This window comes from Mycteria americana, chromosome 16, assembly GCF_035582795.1.
Source record: "Mycteria americana isolate JAX WOST 10 ecotype Jacksonville Zoo and Gardens chromosome 16, USCA_MyAme_1.0, whole genome shotgun sequence".
Taxonomy (NCBI): Eukaryota; Metazoa; Chordata; class Aves; order Ciconiiformes; family Ciconiidae; genus Mycteria; species Mycteria americana.
This window is the reverse complement of record NC_134380.1, coordinates 4,875,689-4,895,035: the sequence shown is the minus strand read 5'-3', so window position 1 is coordinate 4,895,035 and position 19,347 is coordinate 4,875,689. Positions and strand designations below refer to the sequence as shown.

The 19,347-nt window shown below is 49.2% G+C and overlaps 1 protein-coding gene across 5 annotated transcripts in view; it reads right to left on the bottom strand.

Moving 5' to 3' along the window:
• Nucleotides 1-19,347, bottom strand: part of SEPTIN9 (septin 9) — a 147,465-nt gene that overhangs the window by 105,375 nt on the left and 22,743 nt on the right. For 2 of the 5 annotated variants that reach the window (XM_075519146.1, XM_075519143.1), the window contains exon 2: nucleotides 15,022-15,078. The exons of 1 other annotated variant lie outside the window; for it this stretch is intronic. In XM_075519146.1, the coding sequence (XP_075375261.1) occupies nucleotides 15,022-15,078 (57 nt within the window). Of the gene's footprint in view, nucleotides 1-1,058; nucleotides 1,193-1,506; nucleotides 2,162-15,021; nucleotides 15,079-19,347 lie in introns of those variants that run through there. 2 more of the 5 variants (XM_075519144.1, XM_075519142.1) reach the window with 2 other exon arrangements.

Below are 19,347 nucleotides of genomic sequence, written 5' to 3'. Positions count from 1 at the left end.
ACCAAACCGCCCCTGCCTAGCAGAGGCCTGCACACAGCAGCAGAGGCTATCCAGCCCAAAGCCCTGTGCTGCTGAAACACCCATCAGGCTCTGAGTTATGAGCAACTCTCAGGAATGCTTTGAAGTGGCTCAAGCCAGAGGAGAAAGCAGGAGCAAGAGAGAGGGACGAGAAGGTGCCATCTGCGCTCTCCAGAGGCGGTGGGGAGTGCAGGATGCTCCTGCAGGTAAGTCCTCATCCAGGGGCACCGGGTGTGCTCAGCACAGGCCCGGACGGGGCCCTGCGGGTCTGGTACAGGCCAGCCATGGGAGCAGCTTTCTCTGGCCACAGTTTCGCTCCACCCTGACTTGAGCGTTTCCTCTCATCCCTGTGGTTTCCCTCCCAGTGCCAATGCCCAGCAGCCGGCTAGGAACGCCCAGGAGAAGATGCCTCATGCCTCCCCGGGGCTGCCGTGCCGGAGGAGGGCGAGCTGTGCCATGCCACGGGGGGCGGGAGGAAGGAGACCAGTCCCACCGTTGGGCTGCAGGCACACTGGGTCTGCCATTTTGGCACAGACACCCCCTCCCTCGCTCTCCCTCTTTGATCCTGGCTGTCCTGCTCATACATGCAGAGAGCGAGTCTCGTGGGTGACGCCATGCCGCCTGCTCCCTCTCCCTGCAAACGGTTACAGCCGCGGCCACCCCAGAAACAGCTTGCTGCAGCATCGCTCCCCGACAGCTCAACGTACCCAGGAGCAGCTTTTGGAACCACTCAGACATGCACCATTAGGCAGGATTTGCAGGGAAGCTGGGGAATTAAATGGAGTTATTCATTCCTCCGCTTACTGCCCTCCATCATCCCCCCCCCCCCCCCGAACAGCCCCATGCGTGGCCAGCAAGGTGAAGACCATGCCAGCAGGTCGCCAGCCACCAGCTCTGGCATTGCACAAGGAACGGCCGCAGGACACGCAGGCAGCTCCTGCCCGGCCAGGCAGGCAGGATGGGAGGGCAAAAGCTGGGGGAAGATACTTTGGCAAGCAGAGAAGCTCAACCACAACACACACACAAACTCAGGAGCCAACCTTCAGAGCAGAAACGCGTCTCCATGCCAAGAGCTCGGCTATTTTCCTCCCTCTCCCCGGCTCGCAGCTCTGAGCTAACAGGCTCAGCATTCATCCCCCCGCGCCGTGCGGCACATGGGAGCGGCGGGGGGGGGGGGGGGGGGAAGAGAGACTTAAATGAAATCCAGACCTAGAAAGCAGTTTCTTTTCCCCCCCTTGCTTCCCCCCTCACCCTCCCCCAGCTTCTGCTGGAACCACCTTCTGTCTAGAGGGCTCAGGAGGATGGAAAAGAAAAAAAAAAAAAAAAAAAAGAAATGCAGAAAGGAAGTGTTGCAAAAAAAGAAATAAATAAAGGAATCGGCTGAAATCCACCCAGAGCATGGCTGTTTCTCTTCTTAAAGTGCAGAAGCTGCTGGAAAGGTAGGAGGGCAGAGGCAGAATATAACATATTAAAAGATCAATAGCCTACCTGAAATCCGGTCCCTCTCCATTACTACAGGATATATTTAGCATCCGCGTGTCACGGCCGTCCCTTTTTTCGGTGGCGTCCCCTTCTTTCCCCCACTCTCCCTCCCTCCTTGCCTTCTCCTCCTCCTCTTCCAAAAAAAGCTCTTTGTCTGGTCTAATTTCTTCAATCTGTTGCAATCATGAATGCATCCAAATTACCACATTTCCATGTGCTGATCATATGTTTGTGCTCCAAACTGAAGTAGCTTTGTCTCTTTGAAATGAAAAGGAAGAGTAAGAGAGGAAGAGAAAGGAGGAAGAAAAAAGAAAAAGGGGGTGCATGACCCGAAAAATCCCGTAACTCCCTGAAATGCTCCACCAGGCGCAGGAAAATTGGAAATCCCGAGTCCTCTGTAAAACAGTCTTAAAGCTACAGCATGCGAGTGTCCAGGGGAACGCTCCAGCCTCCACAGCTCCCTCTTAATATCCACCAGGAGATGCTTAAGGAACTTGGCTCCTCGCAATAACAGAGCAAACAACTCATCCAGCTTCTCAAATCTCTCCCCGCTTCCCCAGTCTTATTTTCCTGCTATTTCCTCTATCCCCTCCTCCTTCCTTGGCTCCAGCATTTTAAAAGCACACAGATCCTGCGCGTTCCCTCACCCTGCCAGGTCTGAAGTTTCGATTCATGCATAAACTATTCGGCTGATGAAGGCTGACTTCATTCCCAGCACAGCATCATGGGCTGCTGCCGCTGCTGCTACCAGGCAGCACCCGAGCACCACACATGTTCACTCGCCCTGTGCAACCTGCTGGAGAGCTTTGCTGCTGGCCCTGGCACCAAGCTTTGCTTTCCTCCCCTCTGTAAAACGGCGATAAGGGGAGGATTTCTGCAGCCAGCCTGAAAGCGATAGTGAAAGTCTCTGTCCCAGGCAGAGTCCTGAGTCTTCTCCTCAGTCCCACGGTGGAGAGGAGGTGGGATTTGAGAGCAGTTTTCCTACCCCGTGATGCCTGGGCAGGGCACGACGGTGCAGAGGGAGTGGAGCAGCCCTGCGGAGCCTGTTGCCAGATCCTCCTCTCCCCAGCTGGGATGGAGGGATGCACGGCTGCAGCGATGGGCTGGCCCGCTCGGAAACTTCCACTTGGCTGGCGGCCAGGGTAGGCAGCGGGGACAGCGGGTTAGCACCTCCGCCGAGACAGTGCCCACGCTGCCTGCTGCCCAAACCGCCCTGTGCAAACCTCCCGTGTCATCTGCTGCCGATTCCTATCGATAGTGCAGAGCCCAAGTCACCCAGCCAGATGCGAGGGCACAGCCTCCGTCCCCAGAGCTGGCAAACAAGCCATCCCTCCCGCAGCCCGGAGGCAGGGATGGCAGACGCCAGCAGGGATGGCATGGCTGCTACGCAGGCCAGGTGTGCTGGCAGGACCCTCGTGTGCTCAGCACAGTACACATGACACTTTTTGCCCCAAAATGCTCACAGTTCACACGGAAAAAAACACAAGGTGTGATAGCTGTGACAGAGCCTGGCACTTCCCCCCATAGCATGGGCAGAAGGACAAATTGTTTCCTGGCTAGATAAATAAACTTCCAAGGAAAGACTCCAGGTGCTTCTGGGACCTTTGGACAGCCTAGACCTACCTTGAGTTGCTTTTCAATATGAAAAATCCCAGCAAATGTGCATGTTTCCCCATACAGCAGCTGATTGAGAGTCACTGTCACCAAACCAGAGGGAGGAACACAGCTAATGCCAAGCGGTGGGGTCAGACCAGCACCCCCAGCCAGCACCCCCACTGCACAAGAGATAGCAGAGAGCTGGTGGGAGGCAGCCCCAGGAGAGTCCATCCATTAGGGAAGTTTCTCGCTAATCACCAGTGGGTTATTCTCTGGGCAGGGAGGCTTAGATGCCTTCCTAAATTCCTGTTCTTTCTCTATTTGCTATTCCATGCTTTGCATGTTCCTGCTGCCAGTGCCTAAAGGCATTAGAGAGGGGACAATAAGCAATGTTTTCCCAGGCACAGACCAAAACCATGTTTCCTGCCTGAGACCTCGAAGGTGCCGAACACAAAGCAAGGACCCAGGGGAGCTGCACAGCCCTATGCAGTGCAAAATACAGCCCACTGCCTCCACTGAGCAGCTTTTATTGCCAAGCTCCTTATGCTGGAGAGGAAGGGAAAATCTCAGGGGAAGTATCAAAAAAGGAAGAAGGTGAATGGAAAGGAAGAAGGGATGGGGGCAGCACACATGTTTGTAGACTTTAACACATCAAGACCCAGGTGATCAGGAGGGACAAAGCAAAGGTATCATTTCTCACAGGGCAGACCACCATGAGGCACTCGGGGAAGTGAATCCAAACCACGATTAATGCAATTGAACTTTAAATTCATAAAACCTCCAGGTAGATGCTCTCATTCAGTCTTCAAGTCCTCAAGCAAATTTTTATGGATTTACTTTAACAGTACAGTCGTGTGTCTCTGTTTGAAGCAGTGCTCAGAAAGTGCTCCTGCCACCGCTGCAGGTAGCGGTGGCACTGGGGTGTCTGCGTTTGAGAGAGGTGGGTGCTCAGCCACGCTGCGCCCATGATGCCAGCATCGCGGTTTGCTCCTTTTGAAGGCGCAGTTCCAGCAACCTGCATGTTACAGGGCTGGGGTTCTCCCACCCTGCTTGGTTTCTCGGAAGCTCGCCACATGCCTGTTTAAATGGGTATTTGGTGTTCTGTGCATCATACAAGTCTATATAAAGATAATATATCTTGCATTTTATAATACTACTGTTAAAAGGGTTGGGGGCGGGGGGGAAGTCAAGCACATCTGGAGTTTGGGAAGGGGACAGAGAGGACTCTCCCCCAGCTGGGGCTGTCCTCTTGGGGTTCAAGGCCCCCCGGGGCTGTCTTTCGGCAAAGCCACGAGGAGAGGGAAGAGGCAGGAGCAACTTTATGGCACATAGTGGTGGTTTCCTAAAAGATAAACCCAATTTCCATTTGCAAACAAGAAGCTGAAACAAAGCAGGAGCCTTGCTCTGCTGTCGCTCCGTGCTTGCCGAGGCTGGCACAGGGGTGCACACGCTTTCCCTCGCCCCACCTCGCAGGTTTAAACATTACCACGGGTGGCAGCCAGCAGGAAGCACAGCCAGGTGCAGAGAAAGCTAGGAAGGAAATCACAAGAAAGAAAGTAAACCAAACCCTGCTTGAGGCTCAGTTTGAATTTTATCTCTCTCACACCTTTCCTAGGCTAGCCCAGCAACGCCCAAGCCCTTTGCTAAGCAATAAACTGCTTGCTATGCACAAACATGTAGATAAGCAGGGAAGGTGCTGTGAAGGCAGCACAACCTCACTCTGACCGTAGACATGCCACGGAGACTGGGACATCAATGGGCAACCAGGAGGGAATTTAGGACTACTGACACTGTCACCAGCCACAGCAGCAGCCACCGTGGTACAGATGCCTGCAGGTATTCAGGTAGACCCTATTTGCAATTCCCTGTCTGCCTCTAGGTTTATGCTCTGATTATGTTCCTGTGGCATTGCATCCAACAGAAGACGTACTTTCTTTGCTACCTGGTTCCCATAGTCACAGCTGGCCACTTCTACCATGCTTTCGGCAAACCAGCCAGGTATCACTTTATAACCCCAGCCCTGCTGCTGCGCGAGCTGGAAAGGATGAACGCTGCAAGTCCGTGCACGGATCAGAGGTTCAAACTGCATTGACGGAAAGCAGCCAGAGCAGCCAAAGACCTCCAGGGCCTGGAGAGGCAGGAAAAATGGGGATTCAACTGGTTCTTTCACAAGCTCAGCTATCTGCACCACTAGTGAGCTGGGAGGAAAGTGCAAAGGGGGAGGACAGTGCAGTGGAGCGGAGCACACCTGAATCAAATTATGTTCAGTGAAGCATTTTCACATGAGGAAATACAGGTCCAAACTCAAACAGTGCAATCAAGTGTTACTCCATTATATTCCCTCTATGCCATTTACCCCCAGGCTGGACCCAGCCAGCAGATGACAGTATCTGACCCTCCGCTGACTGCTCCAAGAACCTTTCATTTACATTTATATGAGCCTTGAGGATGGGGAATAAAGAAAATGCTGGCTAAAATTCTCCTTTTTCATTTAAAAAAAAAAAACAACAAACCAACAACAAACAAACAAAAACCACAACAAACCAAGGAGATGCCCCTCTTTCCAAGGGAGGTACTTATCCTCTGAATGCTGCTGCCCTGCTCTTTGCCAGTTATTTTTTCTTTTTGCCTCCCTACTCCTCCATCCCCCTTCTCCCAGCTGGGCAGACACGGAGCTGCCCTGCCCCAGACTGCAGCTCCTGGCTGCTCCATATCTGCTGCCAAGCACTATTTTGCTCCTACCTGATTATTTCTTATGAAAACCTTTATTTGTTCAACACAAGGAAACACAGATCCTCCCGAGTTATTACTTTTCCCAAGCCAAAGACCATACCCAGGAAACAGCATTCATCACCACCCAGAAGCGTGTATGACAGTTACAGCAGGGGATTGCTAGAACAGCAGGAGGGCATCTCCTCTCCTGCCCCGAGCCCACGCAGTCCCTTGAGATGATGCCTACATGAGTCTGTCCCATCCTCTCCCATGGAGGAATGTATCTTTAAGGAGAACCCCTGTTAGGGCTCTACTCTGTGCTGGCTCTCAACCTCTCTGCCTGAAAGCCTCAAACTGCCGGAAATCCCTTGCATATCCTCCCCAGGCTTTCTGCTCGCACTGTAACGCTCATGTGCTGAAGTATTAATAGCAGCTAGCAGTGCAGACAGAAAGGTGAGGCAGGAGGACTGGACGCTCACCCTCCCCGGAGAGTGCAGGGAGTCTTAGATAAATGTTAACTCTTCCATGATCCTCCACTTACGTTTTCCTTCCCAGACTCCTCCCTACCATCAGTCTTGCCCTCTCAACACTCACTTTTCCCCAGCTCACTACTTGAGTCTGCAAAATGGGGGGTTACTCCATACCTGAAGGTCTGTGGTCATTCTCCACCAAGCTGTTGCTGGGGGAAAGCAGGGTTCCCAATGGTATTGCTGTATTTGCTCTTCTTTTGAACACCAGCCACTTGCTCTACAGCCTTCTGCCTCCCAGACAGGTCACTGCAACAGCTCCTACCTGGCAGAAGGAGCCATCAAGAAGCAAAGTCTTCAAGAGAGTTACCACCTGTGTCTCGTAAGCAGGCAGATTAAAGGAAGGAAGATTGCACCAAGCCCTGCAAACACCTTTGGGAGTTGTCTTTCTTTTTTCTGGGCTTATTAAATAAGGCAGGGCACAGGTTGCATTACACACTGCTCCCCTCCAATGTCTTCAGACCAGCTTGCCCCAAGGATCCCCAGAGCCACCCCAGCTGCAGCACAGCGAGTCCAGCTCCCTGCACATCACCAGTGCCATAGCCAGCTGAAAAGCTGCACAATTTGTAGGCACATTATACCTGAGCAGCACAGGCTCGTGGGAAGCAATGCTCTGCTCCTGTGTGTTGAAGCAGCTCCTCTGGTGTTGAGGGCAGACCTCACCTGATGACAGACCTGCCGAGATCTTTGTTTCACCTTCTTCAGGAAAGCAGCTCCTAAACACATGGACTTTCAAAATATTGCTGTCTATGGGGCAATCACAGGCAAGGGGCACTCTCTGCATGGATTTTACCATGTTACCATAGTGCAACACAACAGAGAGATGCTGCCTTGGTGTGATGCAACCAGAGGACACCACCATTGCCTTACATTGCCTTAAGTCCCCATTGCTGAAGAAGGGCCAATCCACTGCAGGAGAGAAAATGCTCCAGAATTGGGCAGCAGGCCCTATTTTCCATTAGCAGCAGAATCATCCAGGCCTGGACACTTCTCTGAACATCATAGCATGCTTTTGACCAGAAATTAAACTACAAAAAATTTAAACTAAGAAGGGACTGCTCCATCAAGTCAGTCAATCAGGAATGCCTCTTGCTACTGGTGCTTTTCTTGGACCTCACTCATTGCTTTCATGGATTACAAAATTTCAGCAGAGAGACTTCACACTTTGCAGGTCAGCCCTGAACATCTACAGTGTTTTATCTGCTAGCCCAGCTGCAGAGTTGCCTTACAATAACTCATCTCTCCGCAACAAAGGGCATCAAAGGCTGTGCTCCCGTCTCTTTTGCAAGTCCTAGACACAAGATAAATATAGCAACGAGTAAATCAGTCCTCTCTGCCTAAGGTACAATTAGGGGTTTTGGTAAACACTAGCCACCGCCGGATGCGCCAGCCTTAGAGGCTCAGAGGATGCCTGTGGTGGGCAGCCAGGGCTCAGGAATTTGCCTCTGCCCATGTGAGGAGGGACACCAGACTTTGAGGGGAAGAGGGAAAGTTGAGCAGCCACGAGCTGGTCTGCCAACATGCCCAAGAGCAATTTGCAAACTGACGTTTCAGCAACAAAAAGATGAAGAAAATAAACACCATGGAGAGACACATGTATTCAACCGAGACAAATGTGACCACACACAGCTGCTTAGGTAACCAGCACTGCATGAGCTAGCACATACAGACCAGGACAAAACACACCAGCCCTCCTTCCTCCTTTCATTTTGTCCATTTTTCCCCTATTCCTAAGGGGAATTGTGCCAGACGCCGCACCCCACACACACTTCCATGGCTATCCCACTCCTCCAGTGCCCATTGACACCTTGGCTGGAAGCCTGTCCTTTCAAGCCCCAGCCCCAGGAGGGCTCCTGCCCGCCTGCTCCATCAGCTCCTGCACAGGCACCTCGGGTCAGCCATGTCCCAGCATGGCCATGCCCCTCGCAGGACACGGGCTGGGGCTGGCAGAGGTGATGACAAACATATTTCTCTCTCCTAGGGCACTGTGCTCTCCTCTAGAGGACTGGGTTTGCTTTTTTTTCCCCCTCCGTCCTTCACAATGACATGAGACAATTGAGATAAAACCATATTCCACTACCGTTCCCCTTCCCTGCTCTCTCACCTCCTCTCTGCTGCAGCTGATGTGAGGTTCTCTTGAAAGGGCATTAGGAGCTTACTCAGAGACACCTGGTCCCACAGCAATAAATGACCTCGCTCAAGGACTACTGCTCCTGTCCCGGAAGAGTTGCACTCTGCAGCTCTACATCTCCTTTCCTCAGGGGAACCCTGTGGACCTCATCAGCACTAATCAACAAACTCATATCACATTCCAGTGAGGAAGATTAACTTAAAACACAGTCAGCAGCTAAAGCCTCTAAACATTAAAGAGCATTAAATCCCCGGTCATTCCTGAACTACTGATTTATATTTCACTGTCTCTAGTTTCCTCACACCAGAGCTCATAGTGCCAGGTGCCATATGAAGAAAGCACCGAAAGATCTACCTACTCACCTGAGATGTCCAGTAGCCTTTTTGGACTAAAAGGCACTATACATAAGACTGGAGATGAAACTGGGTATTGTAAGGGAACAGGACAACAGGCAAGTGCTCAGCACATCCCCTCAATAGCAAACAGGCCCACGGCACCTATCACTATTCCTTAATTTCTTAGCTGTGCACAGAAGCACCTACGCTCCCTCATTCACTGTAAGTAATGCACATCTCTGCTTGAAGCACATGGGAGCCCCACAGGACTATCCCAGGCAGCTTGGAGTCCACGTGTCTGCGTTATGCAAGCACCATCCTCATGTGTCCATGCAGGAAACCAAGCACCTGAATCGAGAGCAGCCTTTTCACTTTAACTTCTTGTTGCCTGGAGTTGGTATTTCCTGCAGAGCTGTGCTGCTGCAGAAGGGACTCTCCAGGCTGGCTGGTGACCAAGCTTCACCCTTTGCTACTTCACCCTCATGATGAGAAAGACCAAGAGGACACATGTCAAATGAGGGCTTGTCACTAGGGAGCCTGAGGAGAGCGAACGGTACATGTGCATGGGGACGCTTTTTGGCACGGAGATCCACGCAGCTGGGGTGACCAGTGTGGTGCTTAAAACAAAGGGGAATAGAGGCTGCCCAAAGAAATTCATATGACCTCATCTAGGGACACATCCAAAGCAATGAGGCTACAACCACAAGTCTCTAGTTAACCCCTCTGCTGCTCCACCAAGGTGAAAGGCACAGTCCATGCTAAAAATATCACACTGCAAAGAGATGTTGTGCATCCCCACAACTTCCAGCTGGACCAGAAGTGCTGCACTCACAGCCTGCATCCCAGTGTGCCAACAGGAAGCTAAGAAAGGATGCAGTAAAGGTTAGGGTAATCTGAAGGTCTGGACCAAGGTTTACAGGAGGGGTTCCCAAACTCAGTTTTCTCAGATACCACGATTACACGTAGAGGGCTGTGCTGCGCGGGTACCCGTGTCTGAGCTGCAGGAGATGTGTGACAGTTCTGGCAGCACTTCCCTGGGGAAAAAAAAAAAAAATCAAAAACCTAATGTTTCTTATAGCACTCTGAATTAGCTTACGTAACAGTAATCATGTACGCTCGACTAGGGAGCCCCTGGCTTTTGACATTTCTTTTGTTTATTTCCACTATTCTGCTTAACCTGCAGCCTCACATAAACCAATTTCTAAAGTTGTTCTCTTACAGACTGCAGGCATAAAGAGAGGAGATGATCCTCAGGGCAAGGTACTAATCAAAAGATGGAAACAGCAAGATCTATTGCCTTATCTACCTTAACTCACTGCATGAATTTGGAGCATCCCAAGTCAGTGAACCCTGCTGAAATCCTGTTGAAGCGATGATGCCAGTTTAAGCTATGCCCACAGCTATGTGTGTTCAGCTCTTCCACCCACCTGGCCACACATCTTTCCATTTCAGTGCCCATGCAGAAGGATCCCCAGATTCACAGGCAATGCAAAAGGTGCAGCTTTCAGCTTCTCTGCTGCTCTATTTCCCCCAACTATGAAATGGGAACATCAGTAACTATACTAAAGGAAAAATGCAAGGCTTAAGCAGGGAAAAGCAACATAAGACAAGAACTATCTGTGCACGTCTTGTTGAAACTTTCATGTAAGACTATATTCTCTCCACTTTTATTAATCCCAGCTCCTGCAAAGACCTTCTGGGTGCCCTGGGCAGCATGGCAGTGCAGTGCCATTGTGGTCAATGGGATCCGAGAGCTCACGCCCCAAGCAAAAGCTCACAGGCTCACACCACAACCAGCAACTTCGAATCATCTCACTTGTCCTGTATCTCTAGCTCACACTTGTCCACCCGCTGTGGCTTCTGGCCCCTCTGTCTACCACCATCAACCTAAAGGGTGGACAAGGGGCTCAAGCTGGTGCAAACAACATGCCTGGGATGGGGGTCCCTCCACTTTATACCCAAGAGAGGTATTTAGACAGTACAAGACTAACTGCCCTGACAAAGGTTTCATGACATCAGTGAGAGCCCCTTTCTAATGTAACCCAGATAGCTGGCCTTGAGCTTCATGCCTCCCTAAATTACGCCCTATGCTTCCAAAAAGCACCAAGACAAGTTGTGGTTGATCCTCAGCCAACTGCTGATGATGCAGAAGTGGGGCCGCTAGCGCCCTGTCTTTTTTGGATGGAAAAGCTGTGCCTGCCCTGGACTGCAGCTGGCCCTGGCAGCCTGCCCCTGTTCCGCTCGGGCCGGCTCCAGGCAGCCATGCAGCCAGACAAAGGCTGAAACAGGAAAGCTGAGGCACCTGCTCCCCTCCCACCCCTTTGGGACCTCTCATGAACAAAGCACCTGACCCACAAATAGCACCAGTGCAGGAGCAGTTCTGCTGCCACACAGCCGAAAGGCATCCTCCTCCTTGCATTCACCTACACAGACAAAACATGCTGTTTTAGCTAAATCAGTAAACTCTACCTTTTTCTGGACCCTCCTACATTACCCCCACCAGGGAAGTTCCTTCCTCCTAGCAAAAACTGAATTGTAGCCTGGAAACAAATCAAAGTACAGAGCACAGCTGGCTGCCCAAGAGGAATACGATGCCGATTTCTTCCACTCCAACTGCTCTGGGGCTGTTTTCTGGCCAGCTCGGGAACACATCACTGCTCTGGATGGCAAATGTCAGCACATATTTCTCTCTTTCAAATTCATCAGGTACAGTTGTAGAAAAATGAAGTGGGAGTAACTTCCCCGACACACCGTTCTTAACTCTGCAAAAATATTGCCCTAAGCTACCCACATCAGGCAACAGTGGCATTTTAGGGGCCACAGTTCTGAACTTTGATGGAGCCTTTTATAAAGGGCTTCCTCCTTTCCTCTCCTCTCTCTCTCTGCCCATTCCCAGGCATGTTGAACACAGCCTCTAAACCACTCACAAAACTCAACCTTATGGGCAGGGTCCCATGTCCTAATTGAGGGGGGACAGTGCCAAGCCCCAGACATCTTCCTTGTCCTAGTCCTCAAGCCAAGGCCCTCCCGGCTCCCGCTATCAGGCTGCACCCCAGGATAGTGCTGTTGTCCATGGTGAGTCACAGCCCCGAGCTGGCCCATCGCAGGGGGCGAGGACCGATACGACTAGCAATGCTGTGGAAAGAGGGAGCCAGCGGTGAGCCCAGCTCCACGTCTTCTACTGAATGGGCCCTTGTTAGGTTTAGGTCAGCACCTCCAGGGTGCTGGACATCAGAAGTTGTTTCCTGTACCAATAATTGTGGCATCTCTTCATATAGCCAGAGCCCCATTACAACCGTGAGACACCTGAACACTGTCGTAACCTCGCATCTCCCCCTTCCCAGGGCATTCTTTGGGTATGCATGATACTAACTCCACTTTTGCAGCCAAAGAAAAACAGAGACAAAGCATAGGATTCACATATCCCAAAAGGCAGCTACCTAAAGAAATTATGGTCCCCTATAATCCTACAGGGATATGAGTTCCTCCAAGCAGCTTATTCTTCCCATCCTAAAGTAAGTGCTCTTAGACACTTTCTGATAGCGTCCAGCTCTCTCCATTGACCAGCCCAGATGAGTCCCACCTCACTGGCTTACCTGGGACTATGCAGCAGACCTGTATGAAACAAAAACTGAAGCTCCAAAGCCCCGGAACTGCTGCTCACTGCGCAATACTGGATGCCAATGTCATACAACCACTTTCAAAGGTACAAGAAAAATTGAAAGGAGTCACAGAATAAGTTTTCCAAAAGAGGTCAACATCAGATCTCCAGGTTCCTACTGTCATTGCATGCCCCAAGGCAATACGTGGTATGTGGATGACTGTGTAGCTGTCTAGATCCCAAGAGTTGGTGGCTGTGGAAATGCATGTCATCCCTTTCTTTGTTTAGGGTGGCAAAGAGCCCAAAGCAACCCCCTTCTGTGATGCTTCACTTACAACCACTGCTCAGTCATCCCAACCCCAATTTATCTTTTACAGGAATAAAAGCTTCTGGGTGCAAGGCCAGATGTGCAGAGGGGAAATTTGGACCCGAAACAAGGGGAAATTGAGCTGCAGTTACATGGAGTCATAAATATTTACTGCAATGTAAACTGGAGCACTGAGCTGCTCGTTTGATTTTAACTTGAAAAAAATATTAAAATTTAAAAGGTCTCTCACCAGAAAAGTGGAAAAGTATATAATTAGAGTCTAAAGAAAACAAGCTTGAACAAACGCGCTGTGTCTTTCAATTTAGATTCTCTACACTTCAGTTACCTTTGGAGCTGTACCAATTCCCCTTTCTGTCCTCGGACATATATATATATGAAAACATGTGGTGCCAGGGCTGAGACTGCAACCTTGTTTTTGCATATGCAGAAGATAAACATGCACTTCAGTTCAAAACTACCAGCTTTCTGCGCTGGTGGCCGAATTTTGAAGCATCAGCTTGAAAATGCAGCTCAGTTCTTCTGGACTGAACGATCACTGCTGCGACGCTTTAGTACCCAGACCAATACCGCAACTCCATGCTAAATTATCACCCAATGCATTTTTCCTGCCATTTGACATTAGTTTGAGGTGCAGTGGCCTACTCTGACCATATTTACATCCTCCCACTGATACATCACTACATTAGGGTTGGGGATGGTAACAGTGCACAGCTATGAAGCTCCAGATGTGAAGCAGCAAATGTCCCAGCAGCAGGACAGCATCACAGCATGCCATGTGCTCTCTGACCCTTGTCTGTGCCATAAAATGAATACCTGTCCCTGTGCTTATCACTAACATTTGCTGAGGGCCAGGCAGGCAGTGTCACAGCTCCCAGGGCATTTAGGCACATGCTTAACTGGATGTCTGTGACTAATCCCCATTCCACATGTGCTGATGCCTTGATACAGAAAACGCTGAAGTCACCGCTCCAGGAAGGCATCCTGAGGGTGGCTTTCTCCTCCCACCCACACAGAGGGAAAAGCTGAAAACGTCTGTTTTGATAAGTACATGTGGGAGCTGAGACAGGATATGAGGGCTGAGAAGATGAACTGAAATAGCAAATTGAGCCCAGAGGGAGGAACTGTGAGTGACAGAGACGCCAAAGGGACAGGAGTGGACAAAAGCCCTGAACCAAACGTGGCCAGAGCAGGGTGTCGAGGCGAGTGGGGTTCTTGGGAGGACAGGCTGATTGCAGCAAGCAGCAGAGACAACTGTCAGTATCCCAGAGAAAACAACGTGGCAATGGCAAGGAGAGATCATACATCTCAGAGAAGCAATCGTGAAGGAAGATTTCAATTGCAGCAAAGCACCTGCTAAGAAAGATGAACATCCGTGACATACAAGAGACCCCAGTTCTGGAGACGGACACTTCCTGCAGGGGTTTGGACCTTTAGAGCAGCACAGGTCCATCGGGGCTGGGGGGCAGGCAGAGCCAGCAAAAGGGGCCATCAAAAGGAAAAGCCCAGAAACAGGCTGTCTCAGCTTCCTTTTGGGTATTTTGGATGAGAAGACTGAAATTTTCTACTCTCGGGGGTAATTTGGGTCAGGCCAATGCAGGTAAGCACCAGGGACTTGTCCCTGTCTCTGGACAGTCCCAACCAGTGTCATGCACACTCAAACAGAGCACAAGGGCTAGGGTACTCACAAGCACCAAGACTTCTGCTACTGCTTTGCTGAGGCTGGAAAACACCTTTTTCAAGAAAGAAACCCTCCCACCTGCTTCCTTCTGAATCAGAAACAGCTTCAGAAACATTAAACTGCAATTAGGAGTGTAAATTTAGTCACAAGCACATATAATCCATAAATCTCCACATCCAATAAAAAAATAATAGCTAAGGAGAGTATGAAAGAGCTGCTAATTACTAAAGCCGTATTTCAACCACAGGCCATTGCTCCTTTCTGTTGCCTTGTGTTAGACCCCTTGAATTGAGATGGGGCTAATTATTCTCTCTGGGTCCATTACTCAGTAAGTAATCTTTTATTTTATATTGCTCTCTCTCATCATATTTGTTTTTTAAAAATATATACTGCTCTCTTTTTTATATATACTGCTTGCTCACTGCAGCATAGAAAGCTCTGCAATTATTAGCAACCAGCTTTGCCTTCCCAACCATGGCCACTGGACAGCAGGCAGGACACATGATTTCTGAGAGTTACCTCTTGCATTCTCTCTCTCTCTCTTTTTTTTTTTTTTTTTTAATTTTTTTTATTGGATGAGGAAGTTTCAACGAGAGAAATGCATGCAACTTACTTGGACTTGTCTGGTCACTGAGTCTCCGAAGTCTCCCGCTGGAGGTCCGGGTGATTCCTAAAGCAAGAAGAAGGTTTGAATGGGCCAAGAGAGTTCATGTGAATATAGTATATGTGGAGCAATCTCCCCGCTATGACTCTACATCTGGTGAGGCACATTTCTGTTGGGAATCTGCTATGCACCATCATCTCTGCAATTGAGGGAATGTTATATGTTATTTTAAACAGAAAAACACCTGCAGAGAGAACTGCACCCTTCCCTGGAGATGTCGAACATTATTATTCAAACATCTCAAACCCATGCATGTATTTAGGGCTTCCAGAAACACAAGAGAGAACTTTTGAAATCATGAAGTAGGACATGCACCTTCACCTCTTGCTCCAAGATATTTTATCCTAGAAACAAGTGCAGCACTTCCAGAGGCAGGTTTCCTTGTCAAGAGAGGAAAGCACAGGAATTGAAGGACCAGCATGTGTCCTGCACTGGCAGAGAGCTCAGCAAAGAGGTTCTTGCAAAGAAATCACTTCCCAGATGTCCTTGGCCTCTCCAGCCAGCTCAGCCGCAAGGACAGCAGTGGCTCCTGTGTTCAGCATTACAGGAGAGCAAGAGGTGACTACTTTCTGGCTAGACTGCACCCAGCATCCTTGGAACATGTCATATACAAGAACCCTGTCATGGGGTTAGACAGGCTGAAACACAGGATACATCATGTGTTCTAGGCAGATGCTAAGCCAGAACACAGTGATCCAGATGTTGGGCTAATTCTGCTCCATTTTTTTAATGAAAAAGTATTCATCATTCTCATTGGGGTAGCACACTGCTAATTTACATACACTGTGCTGGAGAAAGATATATAGGCATCTTAACCTACCCGACATCACACATTACTTTGAAAGACAAAACTCAGACAAAACCTGTCTCCTCCAGTCCCATACCCATTTCAAAAAGTAATTGGTAACTCCCAGATGCCTGCCTGCCTCCCAGACTCCACACAAGCCAGCAGGACCTGCTGGCTACAGCAACATTTCTAATCCATCAACAATTTGTTTAACTTCTCTGCTGCCCCAGCTGCCTATTTGTAAAGTGGCGATTGCCGTAACACTAATTTCCCAAGTATGCTGAAACCAGCAAGAACCAGAATTAACCTTAACAAGCCTTTGGTTAAAACCTAGCCACACACAGAAACCGTATGTTGATTAGTGCCTCAGTTTCTCTTTTCTTAGCCCAACAAAAGTGAACACAATAAATGCAGTGAACCACCTCATGTGGGATGCTATAACTCCAAAACTACTCCAAACGCTACAATGTCCTGACATGGGGATTTCCAGAAAGTCTGGCAGCTCCTCAGTCTCTGGTGGGTCCTGCTGGAGGAACAATAGCTCCAGGGTGGTGTCCATCATCTTGGACACCAGATGCTGGAGATGCTGGGCTCCAGAACAGAGCCACGGAGGCTCCTCAGCTCAACACAAACCCTGCCCAACCGCACCAATATTTTGAATTTGGATTTCTACCCTGCAAGCAGGTAAGAGACTCCCAGATTTCTGGGGTGATGTTGCTTAATTACAAGTGATAGTCTTTAAACAAGTATCTTCATTTCTCACTATCTACCAGATCTGTTGGACAATAAGCAAAAGGGTTAAACCAGCACCAACTTAAGCTGCAGAACATCCCCAAACTGTGATTTGTAACATAGCCGCAACCTTACAAACCTTGTCAGCTGGAGCGGTGCATCCTTAAAAAAAAAAAAAAAAAAAAAAAAAAAAAAAAAAAAATCACCCAAAAACCCCCAAAAATATATATATATATATGTAAGGCAGGAAAACTTTCATATTAATGAGCCCTGGGATGGAGGGAAGGAAGGGAAAAGAGCTGCCTGGCAACTCGACATGGAAAAAGTGTCTCACACTCAGAAGCCTCTGCTTACAAATATGCGTATGTGTGTGCATTTTCTCTCTCCCTTTCCTTTTCTAATATAAAAAGCCTCTGTGCCTGCAACGTTATGTGGCTGAACCACAGGGCCAGGGAAACAGCAGAGCTGCCCTGCCCCGGCAGCACAGGGAGAGCTCCCAGCCAGCACCACCCGGAGCCGTCCCCCCGCTCAGCTCTGCCCCCCAAAGAGCACTGCCAGCCAAAGGGCCAAAAATAGAGCCGGGACCGTCCACCCGCACGCGTGAACACCCAGCCTGGCTTCTCGAGAGCTTTATCTACATTGCAACAGGGCAGTCCGCTGCTACACACATCACACTGCCTGCAGCTTCCAGTAGTGACAGCAAGAGAAGGGCTGAAGTTTCTAGCAGCCTGTGCACTATAACCAGCATTATAAATTTTAAATACATTTTTTTTTCTATTAAGCCCAGTCCTTGGTTTTTTTCTTAATTATTTTCTCCTCTCTAAGTGTCTACTGCTTTTTTGGACACTAGCAAGAATGAAAAGGCATATTTCCTCTGCTCAACAGCATTTTAAATAGCACTTCTTCAGACAAGCTGCAAGAGCACTCGAGTCCTGGCTTGGCTCCTTGCAGAAAATGAACACCTCTGCTTTGTCCGCGTGCAGGCAAGGTGCAGTGTTGAAATCTGGCTTTCATAATTGCTCAAAAACCAGCGAAAAACGAACCTTATGGGTGGCACGCTGAAGAACGCAGATATGCACCCATGCTGAGCTAGTTAAATACATCCTTTTATGTTCAAAGACTTCATTCAGTCTGCGGCAAAGCAGGACGGAAGCAGAGCAAGGAGCTTACAAGCTTGGACAGGATTGCACATAGGAAGTAGGCTTTATTCCCTTCAGCAATGACTCCAGTGGAAAAAACACACATAGGACTCGGAGCATCCAATGCGGCACAGCTGTCGGAGCATCCATGCCCTGGGCTGAGCCTGTACTTTTTATGCAAACATTTCTGAGAATTTGCTTATCTGCCCTGTCTCACAGGTTTTCTCTGGGGATCTGTAATTGCTATTCACACCCTTTTTAAATAGGTAAACCCGAAGGTGGACAAGATGAATTGATTTGCTTTGTATTGGAGACAGCATTAGAAGGAAGTTTTTCTGACAGCTGTTGCTTCAACCCCTCTTAACAACATTAATAATACATAATAATGCTGTTAATCCCCTTTCAACAAAAAGCTTAATAAGGAGCAAACAAGTAATTTCCACAGGCTGTCCAACACCTTAACAGCTAATATGGAAAGAGGAGGGAGCACTACGGAGTCCAAGCCAAGCTTGCTATCCATGATGCCCCACTGTCCCTCCACTGAGGGAGGATCCAGACACAGTCCTGGAAAGCAGATAAACAGCAGGGAAGGCTGGCAGCCTGGCAAGACAGAAGAGAAGATCTGTCAAAAAAAAAAAAAAAAAAGAGAAAGCAACAGCTAAAAATATGCTCCTCTGAACACACTGCCAGGAAGCCAGCAATGTGGGCAGGACTGGAGAGCATCGGCGTGCTGAGCACGTTCTGGGGTTACCTCTATTTATAGCGTGGAAGCAGCAGGCTGAGCCCCGGGTTTGGGCTGTGAAATGAAAATCAAAGGTTTCCACCCTAGACACAGTGTCTATGAGTCTTCCCTCTTAACACAGTTCAAATGCCCTCAAGTCATGCTATAAATTTATTGTAGTGCACTGGACTAAGAAACATAATGAAATATGCTTTATTTAGCTGAAATTAGGAATGCTTCCCCACATCCCCGGCAGAATGACTTCAAAATGGAAGAGTCCAACAGTTAAAATCGGTCAATCCAAGAACAGTTCATTCAATCCAGCGGATGTGCTGCAGCAACACAAAGTTATGACATTCGCAGAGCTTAGCCTCACCTTGGCTCACTAGCTGAGCAATATTTTTTCACGTTTTATAATCAACGACTAATTCTCTCCAGATCCACAGTCTGGGACCATATGGCACAGCAGAAAGGCAGCAGCACCAAAGGCACACGGGGCTTGACTGGGGTCTCCTTCCCAACTGCTGAAGCCAAGAACCGCTCCAACTGGGTTGTGTCAGTGCAAGTGAGATCCCAGACAGGCTCATGTCTAAACCACTCCCTCCAGATAATATTGGGCCAAATGTTCTACTATTTTGTGCTTCTTGCAGCTGCTGATATAACACACCATGGATGTAAAGCATTTCAGTATTGAAACAGGAGCATTTTCTAGACACTCACCCCAATGTAGAGGATGCAGACATGGTGCAGGGCAGCAGGGAAACTGAATCCAGCCTGTCTAGAGAAACTGTCCTTGCTACCGTGTGACTTTTCTAGCCTACTTCACTGAATCTGAACCTAGTGCTAATAAGGGGACCGCCAGAGATGTTCACCTCCAATACAGTCAACACGTACAT